The sequence below is a fragment of the Eretmochelys imbricata genome, chromosome 3 (genome assembly GCF_965152235.1).
Source record: "Eretmochelys imbricata isolate rEreImb1 chromosome 3, rEreImb1.hap1, whole genome shotgun sequence".
Lineage (NCBI taxonomy): Eukaryota > Metazoa > Chordata > Testudines > Cheloniidae > Eretmochelys > Eretmochelys imbricata.
In genome coordinates, this window is record NC_135574.1 from 130,339,401 (window position 1) to 130,362,694 (window position 23,294).

A 23,294-nucleotide genomic window follows, 5' to 3' on the forward strand; every position below is an offset into this window, starting at 1 on the left:
GGTGTATCATATACTTTACTGAAACCATCAGGAAGTATTCTCAGAATTCTAAACATTTTGCTTTTTAAAATTCTAGAGGATTTCAAATGGTTTCACAAAGATTAAGCTTCACAATACTACGAGGATCTACTGATAACCTCATTTTCCTGTTGTGCGAACAAAGTTTAAGAGACTCACTGAAAGTCACGAGAAATTTGAGAGACAGGGAAATAAAACCAGTCTCAGTCACAATGCCATCTTCTCTTCCTCCAAACCTCGTTTTAAATAAATAAGATTATCAAATAAGAGTGATAATCAAAGTTTACACAGTCTACAGTTAGGCTGTGATGGCAGAGATCATGAATTAAACTGTCCCCAGATATGCATGCCACCCTTGTTTATAGAACAAATATAGGAAACAGAAAATGCCAAATAGAAAGGACGTAATATCTAGGCTTGTGAAGAACATGGGAGCTATCTGTATTATTTTTATTAATATTGTTTATTAGATTATGATTAAGTTTGTTACCTGGTTTCAAAGGATTAGCTCCTACAGGAGCTCACTTCACAGCAGAGATCAGAGTATGGCTTTACATCAATCAGTCAGCAATTCCTAACAGATAATGCAAACAATCATCTGCATTGAAGCCTATCCTTGACTTCCCCCCCCCAGTAAGGTGCATAAGCCGGTTTGGCCAGTTTCAGGAGTCCCACGTCAGACAAAAACTTTGGAGGGGCATAAAAAGGGGACCATAGAACAGGAAGAGAATCTGCAGGGAAGCAGATGGAACCCCTGTCAATAGAAGCAGGAGTACCTGGGATAAGCTGGACTTCGCTAGGCTTTGAGGGAATGCTAAGCTGTAGGTAAGAGAACATGCATGTAGGCCTTTTGTTGCTTTAATCCTTTTCTCTGATTGCTATGTTCCTATGTATAAAACTTTGTTTTGAAAAAGCTGCTTTGAGTCACTGTTTACACCTACTGGCCACTGCTCCTTAAGGGAAGGCTCTTGCAGGTGCCAAACCCAATTGGGCCTGTTCAGGAATCATGCAAGTAAACTGGGATGCTGCAGCTCAGCAACCCAGTCTGAGTGGGAGACTCATGGAATTCCACTCCCAGACAGAAGGCAGGGGCCCAATGTCTGAGGGTCGTACGCTGGAGAGATCTGTGAGGGGAAACTGTGACAATGCTGTTACAGCATGTGAATCATGTAAACTGATTCAATTAAACCCCCACACTAAGATATTTGTACTGTGCTCTGCTAAAACTGCTCTCCTTCCCCCCCCCCCTACCCCCCAACCATCCCATTAGATGTTTTCATCAACTTTTATAGTGTATTTAATCTTTGTAAAAACCAATGACCACTGAGCAGCACTGGAAATAGAAGACCTCTAGCTACCTACAAAGCTGGTATTGCAAGGGCAGCAGCAGTGCAGGCTTTCCACACTGCCCTATTAAATGTGTCCCAACCATGACCTGAAGAAGTCATCTCTAGGCCTAAAACAGGTGAGTTTTCACATCCATTCCGCTTTTAGGCTCAGACTAAAAAAAGTCTGAATTAATGCCAAACTACATATTGTTTGCACTGTTAGCAAGTCTGAGATCAACACATAAGTTAACCAAGAGCCATCACGTACTGTATATGAATTGTTTCCAGGCCTTACCAACCTGAGCAGGCATAAAACCTGGAAGCGGTGAGCTCCATTATCAAACCTCCAGTCATCTAGTCAGGGAGTCTTGCCTTTCTTTCTGAAAGGGCAGGATATATCATACTCTAACTTCTCCCCAATAGAGAAACCTGAAGTCCACCCCATTCATAAATGGGTTATATGGTGGGTTGCCTATAATAGTAGGGGACCGAATTTAACAATCCAGGAGACCAGTCCTATGTTCATTGAACAATATATGAAACCAACCAGGTTACAATGCAAAAAGTGAAACTAATACATCAAATAGAGAACCATTCAGGATTTCAGATATGATTAGTTCATATATGTTTCTGCTTCTCAGGGAGGTATTTGCTATATGATAATGGTGAGGAAACAAGTTTAAGTGGATTTAATCACTTCTATCCTGCTGGAGATAGCTGACACGTGGAGCAAAATGCATCAGATGCTTCTTCCGAGTAAATCACTTTATAGTGCTCCATTATCCTGTCAGAACTTCAGAATAAAAGGTACCATATTCTGTTTTAATGAAGGGGTTAAATGAAATTTCCTACCTCCCAATTTAACTCCTAAAACCAGTCAAGTGTAGCCCGAAGAGTGCATAATGGCACTGTACTAGCACAGAAACCAGAAACAAACAAGAAGCCTGGGGGAAAAAATATTTGCCCTCTATAAAGAGCTGTACTGGCTCAGAACTTCCTGACAGGTTTCAGAGTAGCAGCCGTGTTAGTGTGTATTCGCAAAAAGAAAAGGAGTACTTGTGGCATCTTAGAGACTAACAGATTTATTTGAGCATAAGCATCTGATGAAGTGAGCTGTAGCTCACGAAAGCTTATGCTCAAATAAATTGCTTAGTCTCTAAGATGCCACAAGTCCTCCTTTTCTTTTTGAGTTTACTTCCTATATCCCAGTAAGGAGAAGCTTCAGTCCAGCTGGGCTAGTGGGCTTCAAAAGAGTTTACTTCTCCCTAACTTTTTTGTATTGGCATAACAAGATCGTAAGCTGAGGGCTTCCCACAAAACATTTATTATTTTCCTTTCCCTTGCTCCTTCTGAAATTCTCTACAGAACTGCTTGCTAGTTTGGGGGTTTTCTGCTCCCTTTTGACATAGGAGAGACCATTCTAGCACTACAGAACCAGAGGGATAGATGGAACCTCAGCTAAGGGGGCTTTGATATACAGCACTTGCTTAAAGTGCCGTATATCAAAGCCCCCTAAGAAATATCAGCACTGACGTGATGTATTTAGCCACAGGCACTCTAGGCGCTAATTAGTTACTCTCGTACTGTCAAAGTTTGACTTGGTTGAAGTTAACAATTGGAAATAGAACACTAATCACACCGTGAATGAGCATGTGCTATATGAGGTACAGCATCTCTGAAAACATCAACTAGCTACAAGGTACCACAGAATTAAACAGCAGAAAGTACCAAAAACAGAAATTGGTAGCTCCCACTGCCTGTTGGTAATAAGAACTATAATCCATCTGTTCTGAATTGGAGCACTGATGGCATAGACTAATTCTTTTGTGAGACTGGGGTAGAGGAATATGGCATTAATAAGACAAAGTATCTAATGGAAACTGTTTTAAAGACGAAGGCTGCATTATTTATTATTGTATTCATAGTTTGGTACATTATAAACTGATTTTTGGATGTGATTTCGTCTGAAGCTCCGGACAGCAGCGTGCTTCAGCCACCCTGGGCTCGGGTTTGATCAATTCAGCTACTGATGCAGGCCTATGTAATTTTAAAACAAGAGTTTCGCCTTTTTCATCCCCCCCACTCCCCACTCCACTATGTAGAAAGAGGGAATTAGAGTAGGGTCATTGTGAGAGGAAACATTTGTGGAATAGGTAAATTAAAAGGGCATTTTAATGAGAAGTGGGGGGAAAAAGATGAAAGGTAGGCAATTTGCTTTTTGCAGTTTTCTTCAATGCTTCCTGGGGCAATGCTTGGACCAGCTGCTACTTATACAGAATTTTGAGAAATTAAAGATGTTGCTTGCTTACCAAGCAACAAGTAAAAAAAATACAATTAACACATGGAGTACGTGTGTACTCTTAACCAATCTTACCGACAGCTTTCCACAGACATAAATTAGTTTTGAGTACATAGCCCAACTTTTCCCATTACCAATCTGAATATCCTCAACACCACACAGGAATAAACAGTCACATAAATGGAGTTACACTGGGGTGATGAGAATTATATCTAGCTTTACAGTTTCTTAAAAAAAGTTACAAAGAAAAGTCATTGAGGAACCAAGAAGCATGTTTCAATTGCTTAGAAAAATTAGAAAGAGTATTTACAGATTAAGCTCTACTGTTTAGATTAAATGACCAAGAAGTGGGCTTTCATCAGCGAACACTCATGTCATCTCTTTCCTCTCACTTCAAAGAGAAAACAATCTTTTTATATATGCATAAAATTAAGGCAGTATAAATAATTTTATAACCAGGTAAGCATACACCTTAAACTAACCTCAGCTACTCTCTCCAGAAGAGGTTCCAGCCAGTGCTCATTGCATTCGCAGTGACTGTCCAGGAATGTCAGTACTTTAGCCTGTGCTGCATCTGCCCCTCTGACACGGGAGCGCATCAAGCCTGTGGGGGAAAAATTTAAATAAGTCATCACAGGAGGAAGAATTTCAACAGTAAACAGACAATAACTCAGTGCTCTAAAATGTAATTCCAGTCAGCCTGTTAACAAGCCTAGCTATAAAACCAGCTGTTAGTGTAGATTTAGTGAAACGATGAGAGGATAAAATGACCAAAAGTGACGAATTTCCAGTCTGTTAAGGGCTGGTCTACAGTTTTTGTATTTAATTATTTTGATTAGGTGTGATTTTCTACCAAAATAGCTATACCAGTGCAACCCCTAGTGCAGAGGTAGTAATACTAGTATAAACAGTGCTTTGACAGTATCTTATTCCTCTTTCCTTACAGCAATAACTATACTGGTATAAGTATCTTTACACCTGAATAACTCCATCCACACTAGAAGCTTGTACTGCTTTAATCTATACTGGTATAGTTAAGTGGTATAACTTGCATACTTAGACAAGCCCTAACTTTCCCATGAACTTGCTGTAGTGGCCCCTGTCCCAGGCAGTTGCAGATTTGCAAAAAGGGACACCATTGCCAAAACTCTCCCCTTCCCTTTTATCTCAAGACTCCTTGAGCACACTTTCTGCTCCTCCCTCTTGGATTGCTTCTAGTCTGGCATCTCGCCCTCTCAACTCCATCAAAACTGTTCACAAAACTAGGACTTTTTATTCCATGTTTACGTGTCTTCTCCATTTCCAATCCTCTATTTCTTGGGCTTCTGTGAGACTGTCTTCTCTGGTGGTTCTCCTAATTGGCTGACCACTCCAAAGTAACTTTTGGCAAACACACTTCTCCCTTTCCCCCAGTGTATGTCCCTGGGAGATTTACCCTGGGTTCCCTCCTTTTTATCCTCTCCTCTACCATTGCTAACTGAGTGATCATCTCTGTTCCTATGGTCTCTTACCACATCTATGCAGACAACTCAGATCTACCTCTCCGCCCTCAACTTCTCTTCATCTGTCTCATCTCTCAATCAACGTCTCACCTCTTACTTAAATTAAAACATAGTAAATACTGAACTCCCTAATTTACCACAATCCATTGTTTTCACTGTTGTTCAAGATTACAACCCTGGGATTATATCTTTAACTCCCTACTTTCCTTCTCTACTTATACTCCAGTTCCCATCAAATCTTGTTGCTTCTCCATCTGTAAAATGTTCTAAAATGCACTCTTCCTCTCCATCCTCACTGCCAAAAGCCTCATTCAAAAGCATAACTGTCATATGGAATACTGCATTCCCAACTTATCTTTCCCTTCCTTCAGTCTGACATTCAGCAGCTAATGAAGTCCCTTTCATGGTGTCTTTCTACATGAAGTTTAAACACCTCATCCTCACTTAAGGCTCTACCCTCCTTACATTTCATCTAATTTTTCCCCCTACGTCGCCCTCTGTGCTCTGACCACCATCACACCTTGTTCCTTCCTTTGTCTCCTTCCCACTCTACCTACATACCTTACTTTTTGTTTTTAATTAATTGCACCCTCCATGTAGAACATCTCACTGGGGCACCAACTATCTTCTTTCTTCTCTTTCAAGTCCCTTTTCCCAAAATACAACCTTTGGATTTTGCTTGCATTAACTTCCACTCCCAAGATGCCTTCTCTACTCTCTTGCACTATGCCTGAAAAATATCAGGCTTTCCAATTTGCTTACTATGACTCCTTTTTAACTCATACTCTCATTTTCCTACCTTTTGCCTTTGTCCATCTTCATGTTCTGCTTTTCTAATTTCTTATGTGACACTTCATTTCTCTTATTTTTGCTCCTCTTAAGTTTTAATGTTCAGATCAATAAGGTATCAATTTAGTACAATACTTATTTACTTTCTATATTTGTTTTCTACATAATAACAACACATGCTTTTGATGACAACAAAATGTTAAAATGTTTTCAATGCATTGTTTTTTGTTCGTATTGTTCTTTGTAAATTTGTATATGGCTGTACGTTTAGGGAAAAAAATCTTAATAAAAACAAACAGACTGCTTGTTCTTCAGGGCAGGAATCATACCTAATCTCTCTAAAACACCATGCAAAATGAATCCACTCTCATAATTGTTCATAAATAGTTTTTTCTGGGACATGCATTATTAGTAAAAGATTAGTAAAAGCCAAATTATGCCTTCAGTTACACTTGTGCAATCCTGTCTCTAGATGTATGAGCCAGAAAGAATTTAGCTCTCCCTCTCTACAGTACTGTGAAGAGTTAAAAACACTTGAAAATGTTTGTTATCACACTAAGATCTCAACTTTAAATCAGTATTCCAGTGACAATTATCTTGTTCTTTTTTACTTTAAATGCAGTTACGATCTGAAAAATGACACCCCCTTACTCAATAGATTCCAGTGAGTGTTCTAAGTCATCAATGCTTTTTTCCCCTGCCAAAGTATTGCTTACAAGCAAAGTCCAAACAATATATTGAAGCAGTGAACACTCAGCATAATGGAAATTCTTGTGCAAAGTATACCTTTCATTATACAGTGCCGAGAGGTTTCACGTGTGTCAATTCCTGGTTTTGGACAATCTCTTATAATTAGTTAAACATCCAATAATTCTGGCTGCCCCAGAGGCAAGACTGGCAGCCTAGTAGGCAAATATTTATAAACATGAATAAGGACATATCTGATAGTTCACTCTCAGCTATAGTAGCTGTCAACCTCACAAAAGTTACATCAACAAACAGCTGTAGGACAGTCTCCCATGCCTAAGGTTTTAAACCCCATATTCAAAAAACTGCTGTCTGAAGGGCTCCTATGCTGTGAAGCGAGAGACTAGTGTGCAATGTCAATGGGAAGGATAGCAAGACAGAGGAAAGAAGTGCCTGAATCAGACTGGAAAGTTACCTTATTGACACACCTAAACATTACTTTTTTTTGTTGCACTACTAATCCACGTATACTTTTTTGCACAAAGAGATACAGAATACACAGCACATATTTTAAAAAAAAATATTTCAAGTTCACTGTTCTCCAAGGTAGTTACTTTTTGTTTTTAGGCCTGCGTTTTCCCCTCCCCAAAGTAATTTCACAAAACGCACCTTCTCGACGATCATTTCGAAGGACCCGCACTTTCTCAATTTTCCCCAACAGAGCACCATCCTCAGCTAGGTGAGATATGAATTAAATAAATGACTTGCAACTTGACATAATCATTAAAATAAATCAGAAAATTAGCTGTTTCACCAATGAAAAGCAAAAAATTAAAGTTTCAAAATATTTACATTTTAACATACTTATAAATCAATAAAAAGGCAAAATGAATCTCTCGTCTCGTCACAAATAGGTGAAAAATTATTCAACTGAAAAACTGAGCTTGTCTTAAGTTTTCCCAATATTTCTGATGTGATGAACTTCTAATGTGCTACAAAATGTATGTTCCTGTAAATTAAAGGTATCCTGCCACCTTTATTTTAGGCGCAACTTTTACGTTTTGTAGAAATAGGCTTTTACAAGATATATTAATAAAAATTAAGTTATTTTTCTTTAAACATTTTTTAAAAAGGTATTACGTCTCTGCGGTGTTTACAACCCAAACTTTGCAGCATCCGGCTAATATATCTGAACTCGCCAGTGAAATGAAGTAGACGCTGACTTGTAAACAGAATTTATACTGATTGGCCTAATTTCATTGTCCAAGCTTAGTGAAAAGTGAGTTATATTTCTATTTCTTAGTAGCAGTATGAATTGTTGAAGTGTCAGCCCCCTTTTAAAGCAGTGATACCAAATGGCTGGTGCAAATACCAGAAGTTTATAATAAAAACATTTATACTATGGCAAGCTCTTTCTCCTGTTTGATCTGCACCCAGCAAGAACTACATACTGCATGTTTCTTCATAGTTAAATGGCAATGACAATGAATCTGACAAAACTAAGATCAAATACTGAACCTGAAACTCCGAACTCCAAGTCACATGAATAAGGATATTGAAGGCTCAGGCCCCACGATAGTACTTACGATCATTGCTGTAGTCATCCACCAGTATGATTTCTTTGATAAGATGTGATGGGCTCTTTTTAAGCACACTGAAAAAAGAGAAGTCAGATAACTAATTAGGGTTCACCTTCCATATTATAGTTATGGGAGTGGCTTGCAGGGCAACAGGATCTCTCTCTGTATACCTGACAACAGTTCGAAGTAAAGCAGATCTGGCCTCGTTGTGGAAGGTGATCACTACACTAGTGGATGGCAGGTCTATCCGCCATTGTTTCCGTTGACACCTAAAGACAAAAAACCCTGTAATTTAAACTCATAGTACTCACATTGCAAAGAGCTCCATTATGAAGCTGTTACCAATACTGTTAATGGATGTCCTACAAGACATCTACCTTAAATATCCTTCAGAAGATTAAAAGACTTGGCTCTAGTGAGTAACATTAGAATAAAGTAATTTCCTCTTTCTGACAATTCTGGTAACTGCTCTAAGCAGAGTACTTTGTTTATAGTTCACAAAGTTATAACAGCTATGTGCTGGCCATTTTCAAGGACAAGGTAAGTCTCTCCAACCAGTGACAAAAGGGCTCAAATTTGATTTGCTATGAACCCACAGATAACCCTTTATCAAAAGTATTTACACAGTACTTTGTATTTCAGACTAATGTACTGAGGGACCATTTGAAAGCACGTGATTTTTACAGTTAATTAAATAACAGGGTTCAAGTGTTCACCTTTCTCTATCAAAATGCACACATCAATATATCTAGAGTTTTCAGGGATGCATAACATGTGTCTGACTCAAGTCTAGATGTATGTATATGCTATTACTATCAATGTTTGGTAAAAACTATGAATTGACATGCAAGAGCTGCTATGTACACTGTGCAACAGTAACAAGCAAGGCAGAGCAAGCAGATGGCAGAACAAGTTGGAGCTCTTTTGTCACTGGAGATGTTTCAGCTGTTGCCTGAATTTGGCCAGCAAGCAAACATTCTGAAATTTAACTGTTTTGTTGCCTCATCACTTTAGCAGATGATATGGGAAAAGTGCTAAAAGTGAAATCCACTGGGAAGAGGGAAAACAGAAGATAGAGAAAGAAGAGAAAGAAAATGCAGAAATAATGATGGTCCTGAAGGTGAGCCTACTTTCCCAGTGAGTGATTGAATGCAACAATAAAGTACTGAATAAATAAATAATTAAAAGATGGGGCAAACTGATGTAGTACTCAATTTTCAAATGGGAATATTGCTTAAGCACAGCAGGAAACTGCTTTGAAATCTTCTTGTGAAGCCGCTGTATGCATACAAAATTTTACTCAAGTTGTGAGTTCTATTTTTTAAAAAAGCTGGTAATTAAAACTGGCATTTCAGACTACTGCTTGTGGAAACAACTTGACTGAAGAGCAGCATTAAGTAGGAATGTTTTATTGAGAAGTGACATTTTAACCCCTTAACCGTATTTTTTAAACCCCCAACCATACACACACACACACACACACACACTCACTCTAGTTAGGCTAGATAAAAATTCAATACTATTTCCAAGAAATAAAAGAGGAAGCACTTTCCCATAAAATATTTTTACCCAATAAGTAACTGAAAAACAAATTAAAGTTTTATCTGACCAAGTCTTCAATTTTCTTTTAAAGTGTTTGTTCCCTTGCAAAGGTGATGAGGCACTTTTCAGTTGAGCAGTTCATTTTGTACTACTAGCATTGCAATCCCTGCTAAATATAAGATTAAGTGGCAATTACATTTAAAAAGGGATAGACCAACATCTTTAAAACATAATTAGAAAATACCACTGATGATCTGGGTAGAACTTAGTCTGAGACTAAGCTGAGCCTGAACTATAATATATTACAAATCTTTAAGTTCCTTGGTTCTGGGAAATCTGATTTTCTCTAATGCCGAATTCCAATATCAGAATTTAAGGGTGAACATATTCATTCCTCAAAGGTCCTTTTTTGCTGTATTTTACTTCAGTGCAATGGTGCTTTAAAAAGCTCTTTATAATACTTAGAACTTGGATAAATACATGTTATATAAATCCAAATATAAATAGCTAAGTAAACCTCTTAAACATGAGTGTTTAAAGGGCTGCACTCTGATTGTTTGGGACTGGTGCTCAATTTCATGCTCAATCCCCAACTTTCAACATCCAATTCCATGTACAGGTCTCCTAGGTGGCTGGCACTGTACTGACCTTGCTCACAAATACGATCTTCTATGTAATTCTAAAAATCTATATTTTAGGATTCTAAAATTCAGAATTTGAAAAACAGGAGTAGCTGTGAAATGATATTTGTGCAAACACACACATAACATAATCCTTCTAAACAGTAATAATGGTAGGGTAGTCCATCTAACAACTAACTTTTCATCATCTCTAATAGGTGCAGAGTTTAATCTAGAAAAGACAAAATCCCAAAATGCTTAATCCCCCACAGGACCTATGAGAAATTAAGCTGCTTAAAAATCTCATTGGCAATACCTTTGAAAAATACTATCAATTATTGCATGTGTTCCCTTCCAAAGTTAACAGAACAGGAGAAAGCTGCACTTTAGAAGAGATCCTATGGTATGCATCTCAAAAAGTCTGGGGAATTAAAAAAATGATCCTTGTCCACATATAATGATGTACACTAGTCTATCTTAGTGACTTCATTTCCTTTGATGTCCTTTTAATTACTATTAGAAGCTGAGTGTTTTAAAGTAGTGGTTCTCAACCTTTCCAGACTACTGTACCCCTTTCAGGAGTCTGATTTATCTTGCATATCCCAAGTTTTGCCTCACTTAAACTACTTGTTTACAAAACCAGACATACAAATACAAAAGGGTCACAAGCAAACTATTACTGAAAATTTGCTGACTCATTTTTACCATATAATTATGAAATAAATCAATTGGAATATAAATATTGTACTTACATTTCAGTGTATAGTATATATAGCAGTCTAAACAAGTCATGATCTGTATATTTTCGTTTTTACTGACTTGGCTAGAGCTTTTTATGTAGCCTCTCGTAAAACTAGGCAAATATCTAGATGAGTTGATGTACCTCCTGGAAGACCTCTGCTTACCCCTGGTTGCGAACCACTGTTCTAAAGCACACAAATATGCAGGTTCGGGCAGCCATGACTAGCTACACCATCAGCTAATAGCAAGCTCAGCACATCAGACAAAACATTGCTTAGAATATACAATCAAATCCACTTTTAGGTAAGAATCTCATTTTTTTTCTTAAAATGTTAAAAAAAGAATCTGCCTGCATAAAAACATTCTCCACATCTGAGGACATGAGCCAATGATCTATACATAAAACTCGGCAAGTTATAAATATTTATGGAATAGAGAAGCAAGTGGCAGTGGCTAGAGCTGTGAAAGCTTCTGCCTTTCCTGCTTATAAAAGGCCCCATCTACACTACATAATTTTAGTGTTAACAACTCCAAATCCCTAGCACACCGATAGCATGACACATACATACGCACACTAGTGCCTGCAGTGGTACACAAATAGTCACAGAACAGTTGTGATTACACGTCAAGGCTATGCCCATCAAGGCTTGAAGGTCTACGCTGCCGCTGGGAACAAGCCATCCAGGCAGACAGATTTGCATTAGAGGGGCTTCAGGTAGCACAATTAAAATAGCAGCATGGATGCTGCTGCATCCTCAATGGCTCAGGCTGGTCACCTGAGCTCAATCCAGGAGGTTGGGCGGGTCCAACTCAGGTATTTACCCCAAGCCTTCACTGGTGCAGCAATGTCCATTGCTATTTTTAGTGTGCACTAGCACAAGTCTGTCTGCCCAGGCTGGGAGGCTTGCTCCCAGCTGTAGACATGCTCTAATTGAACTGTTATCCATCAAGATTTGCAGAGCCAGGTTTGGCTTCGTGACTCAATCTATTGGTGTTCATGGTCTGTAGAGTGACAGTGAAGTTGGATACCACATTAATGTCCATTGTGAGGTGAAAATACCATGCCCCTTTGTCCACTGCAGAGAAGTGGAGCATTACTAAAAAGGTATAACGCATGTTTTCACCCCCATCTAAACATCCACGCAGGATCCAGCCACAGCGATACACCAATGCTTGGATCACCAGGAAGTTGCAGCCTTCTCTGTTAAGGTATTGACTTAATAGGGTAAGCCCAGAATGGGCACCTGGATATTGTCTATAGCACCAGCACAGTTCAAAAAGTCCAACACTTCTTTGTCTATAGCACAGCACTTCTGAAAGCCAGGCTACCAATTTAAGTGCCCAATTTTTACACATGTGTTTGACCATGTGGGGGGGGGGGCGCAGTTCTCTTATTAAAATCCTATGTACATTTATATGCAAATTACACACAACTCTGGCTCTCAGCAGGTTGCCAGTGGGATTCGAGCATTACAAAAACTGTGTACCACTGCCCTAAACACTGTGAATGGTTGTACCAGTAGAGGCTCACAACACAGTCCCTTAAAGGTTCTGTATGCTGAAAATTAAATCTGCTGTCATGCATTTTATTTTTTGGCCCAAAGCAACTCAAATGGATTAGATATCTTAACATTACAACTAGTATTCCCAAAAAACAGCATTAACCTGCTCTTCTTTAGGATAAACTTATCTCACTTTAATGACCTTGAGTCTGTTCTATTTGCCAGTGAATCATGAAGTTAACATTCATAAAACGTAGTAGGATTTGAAAATGTGACATTTAACTTCATTTAGTTGTTGCACTTTTGCAAATGAGGAAATTTGAACTAGAATGCATCTTATGAAATGTCAAGTTATTTGATGCAGGGAAGCTTCTCGCCTTGAAAAGGGTAAGCTTGGGAATAAATTCACTCCTATTTTGAGGGAGAATCCAAGGCTCCAAATTTGATCTGAAAGAATTTGCCTCTTGTATATTTTAAATGTGACCTATTTATATTTCTCATTCTATATTCAAAAAGTACTGCAATTTTTGGAAGGATATTCTTTTCTTCATGCATAAAGTGTTTGAATTCCTGCTTTAAGTGCAAAACTCAACTCAGCCTTAGCATGGAACCACAAACTGTTTGCAAAATAGGATGATACTGCAGTTGTGTTCAAGATGCACATCCTGCCACTCCACTGTCAAGAATTTTGTAAAAAGCTTTTTTTTTGTTGGACTTCCCTTAAAAATAAATAAATAAATAATAAATCTGATCAACAGCCAATTTTCCAACCATCTTTAACTAATACTAGAGCTGTGCTGGATAATCAATTCTTTATAAACCTATTTGGGCACAGTAAAGTGCTATAAATTAAAAGTGTCACGTCACTTCAAAGACTACTAAAAAGGATGCCATCAGAAGCATGGCAAGGCAGAGACCTTTTTTGAAGATTTAAAACTTTGTTAAAATTGAAGCTACAAGCTGAAATTTAAAAGCTGCCTGTGTCATGTTAGTGCTCAGCATTGTTACCACAGTAACTTCAACTGTACAGAGGCATCCACCATGATAATAACAGTTACTGTTACTGTGAGGGGCCATCAAAGCCTACTATTATATGAGCATACCTGATATCATGGGGATAGTTAAAAAAACAAAAACAAAAAAACGGATCCTCTCAGTGTTGCCTTCCATTTGTCCCAGGCTGCTCCTATCTGTCTAAACTCTCTCCCTCTCCCCACCTCCAATCTAATTTCACTTTTATGACTAAAGAAAATACCTTTTGGAAACTTGTTTAATTCCTCTAAACACCCTCAGAATTGAAAGAAAAGATGAAAATTCTGTGCTGGTAAAATGCCTTGCTATTTAAATAAATGTCAAATAGAAGTTAATATATCTACAAGCCTAACTCGTAAAAGCAGCTTAAGGAGTCCATATTTAAAAAAAAAAAAAAAAAAAATGTAGGAAGTAAAGAATGAGATAAATCCTCATATGAATTCCCCCCCCCCTTTTTTTAGAAAAGAATTAGCAACTTATTCAGAGAAAATATACTACTTCCACCCAAATTACCTGCAATTTAGCTGGAGCCAACATGACGCTCAGTGACACAAACTCAGATCTTAAAAGCATTTCTCTGTGTCTGTCACTCTATCAAATATTTCAAATCACTTTTCTGTTTCCAGGCTGATGGCATGATTATCTTTGCCCAAGTTAAAAGCAAAAGACTCACTTCAATTTTGACATAGGGTGGAAACTGGACAGAGCAGTCAGTGGATGTCATTTTGAGAACTACTCTAAAAAACTAAAATTTACAGAGGGACTGTCAATTTTTGTTCTAATGCAAGCTCCATGTGATAAGCATAAAACAGAAGCAGCCCTTTCCCAGGAGCATCTTCCTTGTTGGCTTCCTATTCCCTGGACCCTTCTAACTCTCCCCAGAGTAGGCTGTCCTTATAGGATGATTTAGTGAAAAGTGATCAAACAGACCTATACATCCTGCATACAGTCAACATATGGAGTTCAACAGCATAGGAAACCATTGTGGGAAACTCTTTCAATCCACCTCAACAAAAACTAGCTGTTATAGAGCTTTTCAATCAGTAGATCTCAAAACACTCCACAAAGGAAAGTATCATCTCCATTTTGCAGATGGAGAAACTAAGCATAACGAAGTATATCATACATCTACTCTAGCCAAGTCCAAAGGATATCAGCTATCACAATTCAACACAAAAGGAGGAACTCTCCAAGATACACATTACCCAGTAAGATCATTAAAATTATAACAAGATGGGGGCTGAGGTTTTATTTTTTAAAATGAAAGTGCTGTGTTGAAACAGATGTAGGATTAGATTTCTCATGCATTAAAGTTTACCTCAGAAAGGCAAATAAAAGGCCATCTCTTTACAACTTCTCAGTACACTGTAGGCAAGTTTCTCCACTTTACTGAGCTCTGGTCTACACTGCCACAAGTACTCCTTTTCTTTCTGCGAATACAGACTAACACGGCTGTTACTCTGAAACTACAAATTTATGTTGCTATAACTGCATCGCTCTGGTGTGCGGAAATCCGCACCCCTCAGCAACGCAGTTATACCAACCTAACTCCTAGTGTAGATAGTGCTATGTCGATGGGAGGGCGTCTCCTATTGACATAACAACCACTTCTCAGGGAGGTGGAGTACCTGCACTGATGGGAGAAACTCTCCTGTCAGCATAGGTAGCGTCTTCACTAAGCCAGTGCAGCTACATTGCTGAGAGTGTAGACAAGCCCTCAATACTTTCCTGGCAGCAACGGAATTCTTCCTGCTTTCCAGAATGATTAACGTTACATATACAAGATCTTCTTCTAATCAGCGTGCCTATCACAAGTGTGAGGAAATTCCAGGTTGCTATACAATTTGTAGTTACAAATTGTTAAAGAAAACAAAGGTGATGCCAATACCTTCCCCATCCCCCTCTCTTCTGCCTCTCCTAGCTACTCCCATCTTTAAAGCACTGCCATGTTTAACTAACCTAACTACTTCATTTCTGTATTTTATCTAACCTACTTATGATTGACTCCATTAATTTTAATATTTTTGGCACTAAGTATATTTATTCAAGAGCTACAAGCAAGCCACTTGTTTCACTTTGTTTTCCTCAAGTTATTGAAGAGCTCCACATTGTGAATGACTAATGCTTTAATCTTGATTAAATAGGTTGCACCAACCTTGCTTACACTGTATTTAAAGCAAAAAAGTCTTCAGAAATCAAGGAAGCAGTCTGCAAGCTTTTATTCTGAAATGAAATAACTTTACCTTCATACTTTTTTTTTTTTCCACACAGATGTGTTTGATAGAGTGTTTTGAACATTTGATAAAAACAGTTTTTAAAATCTAAATTTAAACACCACCCCTTTAAAAATCCACTGAATGCACAACCCTGGGGGAAAAAGTGCTCTTATTGATTATTTCTTCCTTTAAAAGGCAGTAAGTTTGAGGGCCCCTTTTTCTCAAGGCTGTTTAATTATGGTACATAGAAAGTGTATTAGATCAATTGTTAACATGCAAACTTTCTTTTGCATTTCACTTTACTTTCAAGGAGATGTTCCTGCCACAGATTTCTAAAAAAGGCTTTATTGTATTATTGAAGAGATGTGCTTAGTTGTACTGAGAAGAAAGTAACTTACTTGTGCTTTTCATGATCTTTGACACCCCAAATGCAGACAGAAGCATCAGATTTTAGGCTTCACTCAAGAATTAAGAGTCCATTAGCTCCTGTACCAGCATGGCAGTCCTTCTCTTGGCCCTCCCTCTCAGCAGGTGTTTGTATGCTGCAGGGAACGGCCGATGTATTCCTGACGGCTCACTGGTGGATGCAACAGTATGGGTTGAGAGGCCTCAGGCTCAACAGAACTCAGGGAGTAAACCTATCAGCATTAAAGAAGGGGAGAAGGCTTGGGCTGAAATTTGTTATTGGGGCAGAGAACGACTCTTACTAGGTGCACCTAACACAATGGAACTATGATTTCAATTGGGGTCTCAAAGTGCTACTGAAATGCAATTATTTGTTTCTTTGCAAATAAAGCCAATCACCACAAAGGGGATGAGCTTTGGCCCTATACAGTGTGTGGGCTGTGTTTTGAAGTGTGGGAAAGTCACCTGTTCACAGGCCACCTATGAATCCTTTAATTCCCTTCCTGTCTCCAGTATTTTTGGCAAAGCAAGTGAGTAGGGAAGGAAGAGGGAGCACTTTGGAACACAACCAAAAAGGTTGTAGGTTTATTTTCATCTGGCTTCTATTCCATTCAGATGCAGATTTCAGTTAAGCAGTCTTGTGGGGAATGCATAAGGAGTGCAATGCCCACAGTTGAGTGCTCTTATGTGCAGCTTGGAAAAGCGTGGTTGTTCAGAACACATCAACCTGTTCTGGTTAGTGAGCCCATCTATACACTCATAGTCTAAGACATCTCACACCCCTACTAGAATGCATTTCCACTGAACTTACAAGCAAGTCAGGCACTCTCCATTTCCTTTCTGCTTTTTAAACAAGGCACCAAGTCTCAGATTTCCTTACAGCTACAGCAGAACATAGAGTCAGTTCCATTTTTGGCTCAGAAAATGTGATGACAGAAGTTGGAGTTTAATATCAGGCCTATCCTTTTTCAGGAGGACTGCTTCTGAGCGGACTGCTGAACAGCACTGGGGTTGTGTATGAAGGTTACACAATTACCCTTCTCCTGTTCAATGAGGATACAAAATGGATGGATTAAGCTGAAACTTGCTGTGAGGACCATCAAATCTCTCAATGAAGGTTCTGGGACATTTACTTTTCCATTTGGGGACTGTTAAGTGCTAAAAGTGGATCCATTAGCACAGGGGTTCTCAACATTTTTCTTTCTGAGCTCTCCCTCCCCGGCCCCCATGCTATACAAATTCTATAACCCAGAGGGGGCGTGGGGATCAGGGCTTTAGCCCTGCAGGGCATTGGGGGTGGGGCACAACTCAGGGCTTCAGATGCCAGATGGGTGGGAGGGGGGCCTCAGGTTTCCTGCCCCAAGGGATGCTGGGGGGACCTTGGGGCTCCCAGCTTTAACCCCACGGGGCGGCTCGGGACTCACGGACCCCCAGTTGAGAACCACTGTATTAGCACTATGCCAATGTTCTCAATTGTACAGAAACAGCATGACACACTGAGATGAAATTGGCATGCCTAAATACCAAAACAGTAGTCTACAGTCAGCACTAGAGCAGATGGATTCCAAAAACCAAAGAGTGTGGGTGGGAACAAACTAACCGAGATGAGAGCGAGAAGAGCCACTAGTACTAAGCCAAGACACTCTAAGCTCTTGAAGGTGATAACAGAACACAAAAGAACAGACCCATGAGTAAGGCGTTGGCTACACTACAAAATTAAGTCAACCTAAGTTAGGCTATGTCTACATAAGAGACCTTACAGAGGCACAGCTATACCACGGCAGCTGCACCGCTGTAATGTCTCCTGTGTAGCAGCTCTATGCCAACAGGAGAGAGAGCTCTCCCGTTGGCATAATTAAACCACCTTCAATGAGCGGCTGTAGGTATATCGGCAGGAGAGCATCTCCCACTGACATAGTGCTATCCACACCAGCACTTCTGTTGGTGTAACTTATGTCACTCTGGGGGTGCGTGCGTGTGTGTGTGGTTTTCTCCACACCCCCGAGCGACATAAATTTTACTGACAAAAGTGCTAACAGACATAGCCGAAGGTCAACGTACAGCCACTGCTGCTCATGGCCACACTACACCCTCTCTGTTGGTGGTGCACGTCCTCACTGGGAGCATCTCCACAGACTTAACTGTGTGGGGCATTGTGGGGCACCCCCCTCCCAGGGCCCACAGTCTGAGCTATACGCCCCCCCCAACCCCCGCCCTGGGGCTCACAGCTGTCAGCCCCATCACCAGGCCGCTCCAGCTGGGACCCCTGGGGTGGGTGGGCTCCGGCTATAAGACCCAGCAGAGCTGGCAGCCAACAGATGATTTAAAGTATAACGCAGTGTCTACACAGACACTGTGCTGCCCTATCTACATCAACCTAAGCACTACCCTCTCGTGGTGGGAGAGTTATTAGGTGGGTGTAGTGGGCAACTTACGCTGGCAGAAGCAACATTGCAATGTAGACGCTTACATAGTTAGGTTGACACAGGAGCGTGCAAAGGAATTTAAATTTCACTGCTTTTGGAGGGGCAGGTTTTGTGCCGCCGCCACAGCACCGGGGCTGGAGGAGTTCTGTGCCTCTGCCAATTAATTCGGGGGGGGGGGGGGGTGTCCCAACTTGTCCCCCTTGTGCATGCCCCAGGTCGACATAAGGCAGCCTATGTCAATCCAAGTCTAGTGTAGACCAAGCCTAAGTCACAAGACCATCAATAGGTCAGCAGCTGTAAAGCAACCACATGTCATCTATCTTATAAGCCAATGGACTGACAAGAGTTTGCAGGGCAAAGGGCTAGACACCGCAAGAGAGCTACTTCTGTTTTCGGCAATTATTCTGCCTTTCTAATAGTCTCCAAAAGGACTATTTTTTGTCGCCTCCTTTTTTAATAGGTGGAGCTCAATTCCATTACACTACTCAGCTACCCCAAAAAGCTGTATTATTAGTGGAAAGCACAGATGTATTAAAAACATCATTTTTTCAAAGACAAATCTAACTCAAGTATTGGGATAGGTGGCCACTATAACAGACTTTATTAGAAAAAATTGACGCAAACACAGATTTATGCCAGTGGTTCTCAAACTTTTGTACTGGTGACCCCTTTTACATAGCAAGCCTCTGTGTGCAACCATCTTTTTAAATTAAAAAGACTTCTTTACATATTTAACACCATTATAAATGCTGGAGGCAAAGTTGGGTTTGGGGTGGAGGCTGACAGCTCATGACCGCCCATGTAATAACTTCACAACCCCCGAGGGGTCCTGACCCCAATTTTGAGAACCCCTGATTTATGCCATGTGAACTCAAAAGGCATTCTGAAAATGGAACACAATTTAATTAAGGACACACAATATAACTATACCTGTAGAAAGTAAAAGGATAAGTCTATTTTTTCTGTAGTTATAGGGGTACAAAGTAAGTTAATTCTCAAATTTATATGTTCATTCTAATAATCCATGATCACAAACAGCTGAGGACACCCTCTGATCCAAACATTTCTTTTGGCACATTCTGAAAGAAACCACAGAACATTAAGAGAAGTAGTGCTTGTGGCACCCTAGAGACTAACAAATTGTTAGTCTTTAAGGTGCCACAAGTACTCCTTTCCTTTTTGCAGCTACAGACTAACACGGCTGCTACTCTGAAACAGAACATTAAAATATTCATAAGACTATGTGCAGCCTGAAGTAAGGAAAAGACAAAACAATTCACAATTGTAACCATCCTTTCTTATCACCCAGCCCTCAAGGAGGGAAGGGGGAAAAAAAGACTTGTTTTTCGGTTTTGGTTGGGCTCCTGTAAGTTTAGCCTCTTCAATCTATCAGCCAATTGGATTTCATTATTCCGTTTACTAAATGTGTTCTAGGTATGCCCCAGACACCAGTGTGGGTTCTCCAGCATTCTTTCCTGGCCATTTAACAGCACTGAGGGGGGAGAAGGGCTGGATCAGAAAGGCTGAGTACCTGACTCATTTGTCATTCTAGAATTCTGTGTGAAATGCCAACTCCTCCCTTTAAAGAAATCAATCCCTTTTTCTGCTCTTTCACTTTTTAGAATAATCACTCTTGATGTCCAGGGGAGCATAGGTGGTTGCTAAATTAGGGTCATAATGTGCCACTCACTGAAATGCCAGGTCAGCTACTGTCCAGAATGTTGTAATTACCAAGAATAGCTGGTAATGAGAACTCACTAGTTACTCACGTAACCTCTTCCTACAAACTGAACCCCAGAAGAAAAAAAAATAGTGACGACAAAGCAATCTTCATGCTAAAGTGCTCTTTACTTCACAGAAACTAAACAGCTTTTCCACCATCGAGCACGAATACCATTCACTACCAATAGCATGACTTTATGCTGCTCAGCTTCACATGAAACAAAAAGACAAATCCTGAGCTTATGTGATTTGATCACACAAATATGTTCATCTGATAAATCAGTATCCCACACAGCAACTCTTCATTTCACTACACCAAGATAGTTTTATGGAAATATTACATGTAAACACCAACACTGAAGCAAGTTTATGTATGACAAGGGACTCTGGGAGCCACTTTCAATTTTGAGTGTAATTTACAGCCTTACACTTGGAGGTCTACGCACACCATTTTGATATACATACAGTGGTGCTGGAACCCTTATAACAGTGGGGGCACTGAAATCCAGCCCCTTATTCCTATCCGCAACCCCCTCAGCTGCAGCCGGGAGCAATGCCGTGTCTCGGGGTGGGGGCGAGGAGACACGACCCCAAACAGGGGTAAGAGGGAAAGGCTGGGGGTGGGCACAGGGCCAGGAGCAGAGCCCCAAGCATGAGCCCACAGATGGGACGCCACATGCAGAGTCAGAAGTGGAGCCCCGGGAGTGAGGCTAGCGGCTGGGACCCCAGGAGCCGGGGGCTGGGTGCAGGGCCCCAGGCACAGGGCCAGTGAGTGAAGCTAGTGCCCCAAGAGCAGAGCCCCAGGCTCTGGGTACAGGGCCAGCAGCCAGGACCAGAGCCAGGGGTACAGGGCCAGAGGCTTGGACTCGAACCCCAGGTGCAGGGCTGGGAAGCAGAGTCCCGGGCTTGGGGCCACAGGCTGGAAGTGGGGCCCCGGCCCGGAGCCCTGGGCGTGGAGCCAGCAGCCAGGCAACTGGGCTGGTGGCCAGGACCCAAGCCCTGGGCGGGGCAGTGGAGGCCTGAGTGCGGGGCCAGTGGCCCCACATAAAACCTGGGGATGCTGGAGCACTCCCCGCACTCCTAGTTTCCACACCTACGTATACATATTAAAAATAAGGTTTCTTTGTCTACAATACTATGTAACTAGCTAATCTTTAACAGCTGAAGAATCATATCCTTATCCAGTGACTTTGCAATAAGACATAATATAATACTGGGTTTTGGAGTATCATGAATAATGCAACCCTTGATAAGTCATCCAGTGGGTAACAAGTCAGAAGATTTAGCCTACGTGTCCCCAGTGCTCAAGGTTCACACAAGGTTAAAATGGGCAAGAGGGAAATGCTCGAAGTCTCGTAGACATTCCAAAAGTATAGTTTTAATGCTCAAAAAAGCTAAAGACGACACATATTTCTCCCCCCACCCCCACAATCTACATTGCAATCCATTGTCAAGAGCGTGGTCAGCAAAGAGTCTCCCTAAACTGATAATGAAAGTGGTTTTCTCCCATCTAAACTGTTAGTTAAGCCATTTTCAGTATCAGTTCAGAGGGAACCTGACTACCACTATCAGCAATGGATCACAGTTTCTTTGAATAGTCTCTATCACGTCTAGAGACACACAGGACTGGTTTAGGTTTAAAATTTAGGTCAACATAGCTACAGCCATCAAGGATATGAAAAAAAAAATCCATACCCAACTGACATAGCTACACCAACTTAACCCCCAGTGTAGATGCAGCTACATAGATAGAGAACTGCTTCCGTCAACCTAGCTACCATCGCTTTAAGTGGTGACATTTCTACAGTGACAGAAAAACCCCTTCCATTGCTGTTAGTGCGTCTACACACCATGGGGTTATGTTCTATCAACCCCCAGACCTGAAGGAATTCCATGAGGCACAGCCCAGCTACTCAGGACGGGATTTGAGCTTCAGACAGTTCATGACTCTTCCTGAATCATCGCAGGCAACCTGCAACAGAAGTGCTACAGTTTTTGGCATTTTGTTTATTCTGCCTGGGATCCAGTAATAGCAAAGCACTAGACACTCACACTACAGAACGGCCACCAGGTCTTTGTCAACACTAGCAAAAACAAGACATGTAATGCACCACCAGTTCAACTGGTGATAAGAAAAGTAGAAACTGTACAGTAGACAAAGTGCAGGCAAGCTTAAACATTTTTTATCATGTTTAAAGCTCAAGTCATAGCATCAGTCCAGGTGCTTGGGCCAGGAAATTCTCATTTTTGGCAGTTTAGACACAACTGTGCAGGGTATAGAAGAGACCTATGCAACTCAAGAGCCATAAATTAAGAGTAACTGATTAACTCAACAACTGCTGAGTTGGCACTTACTGATCATGCCTGGTATCAGGTATGTTTCTGTCCATTTGCAGTTTGTCACTTTCTACTTGATTGAACTTATTACGAGCGTATGGGTCTTGACCAGATCGGACCATAGTGACACCAACATAACTGTCTTGATCAAAATCTTGCCATCGAACTTTTCCTAAAAAGGAAGAAACCCAAAGTTAAATATTTGCATCACAGATCTGAAGCATTAAGCTCTAGTTTTCAAATGTCTGAAATCAAAGTTTTCACTTTTACCGGATCAAAGTGCTTTAAAATAAATGAAGCTTTAACACTTCAATGAGGCAGGTAATACACTTCTTTTATATCTGGGTTACACTGATGCACAAAGTTATTTGCTTGGAGTCACACAATTGACTAGTGCAAAGTTTCAGTAGGAAATGAATTAATGGTATTCCGACTCCTAGTCCTGCTGCTACTGTAATCACTAGACCATGCTGCTTTCCTCAGTTACAGGTTTTAACCTCAGGAACCATATGTTCCACTTTAAAAGGGCATTTCCACATCAGGCAGCT

General features: G+C 40.5%; 1 protein-coding gene across 2 annotated transcripts in view; it reads right to left on the minus strand.

The window, feature by feature from the left end:
- The window catches only part of GALNT2 (polypeptide N-acetylgalactosaminyltransferase 2), a 158,868-nt gene that overhangs the window by 45,668 nt on the left and 89,906 nt on the right, over window positions 1-23,294 (minus strand). For both annotated transcript variants that reach the window (XR_013345681.1, XM_077813388.1), the window contains exons 3-7: window positions 22,765-22,918; window positions 8,374-8,472; window positions 8,210-8,277; window positions 7,293-7,358; window positions 4,128-4,249 (exon numbers count right to left, since the gene is read on the minus strand). Coding sequence is in view for 1 of the 2 variants with exons in the window: in XM_077813388.1 (XP_077669514.1) it covers window positions 4,128-4,249; window positions 7,293-7,358; window positions 8,210-8,277; window positions 8,374-8,472; window positions 22,765-22,918 (509 nt within the window). In the remaining variant the exon portion in view is untranslated. The remainder of the gene's footprint in view (window positions 1-4,127; window positions 4,250-7,292; window positions 7,359-8,209; window positions 8,278-8,373; window positions 8,473-22,764; window positions 22,919-23,294) is intronic.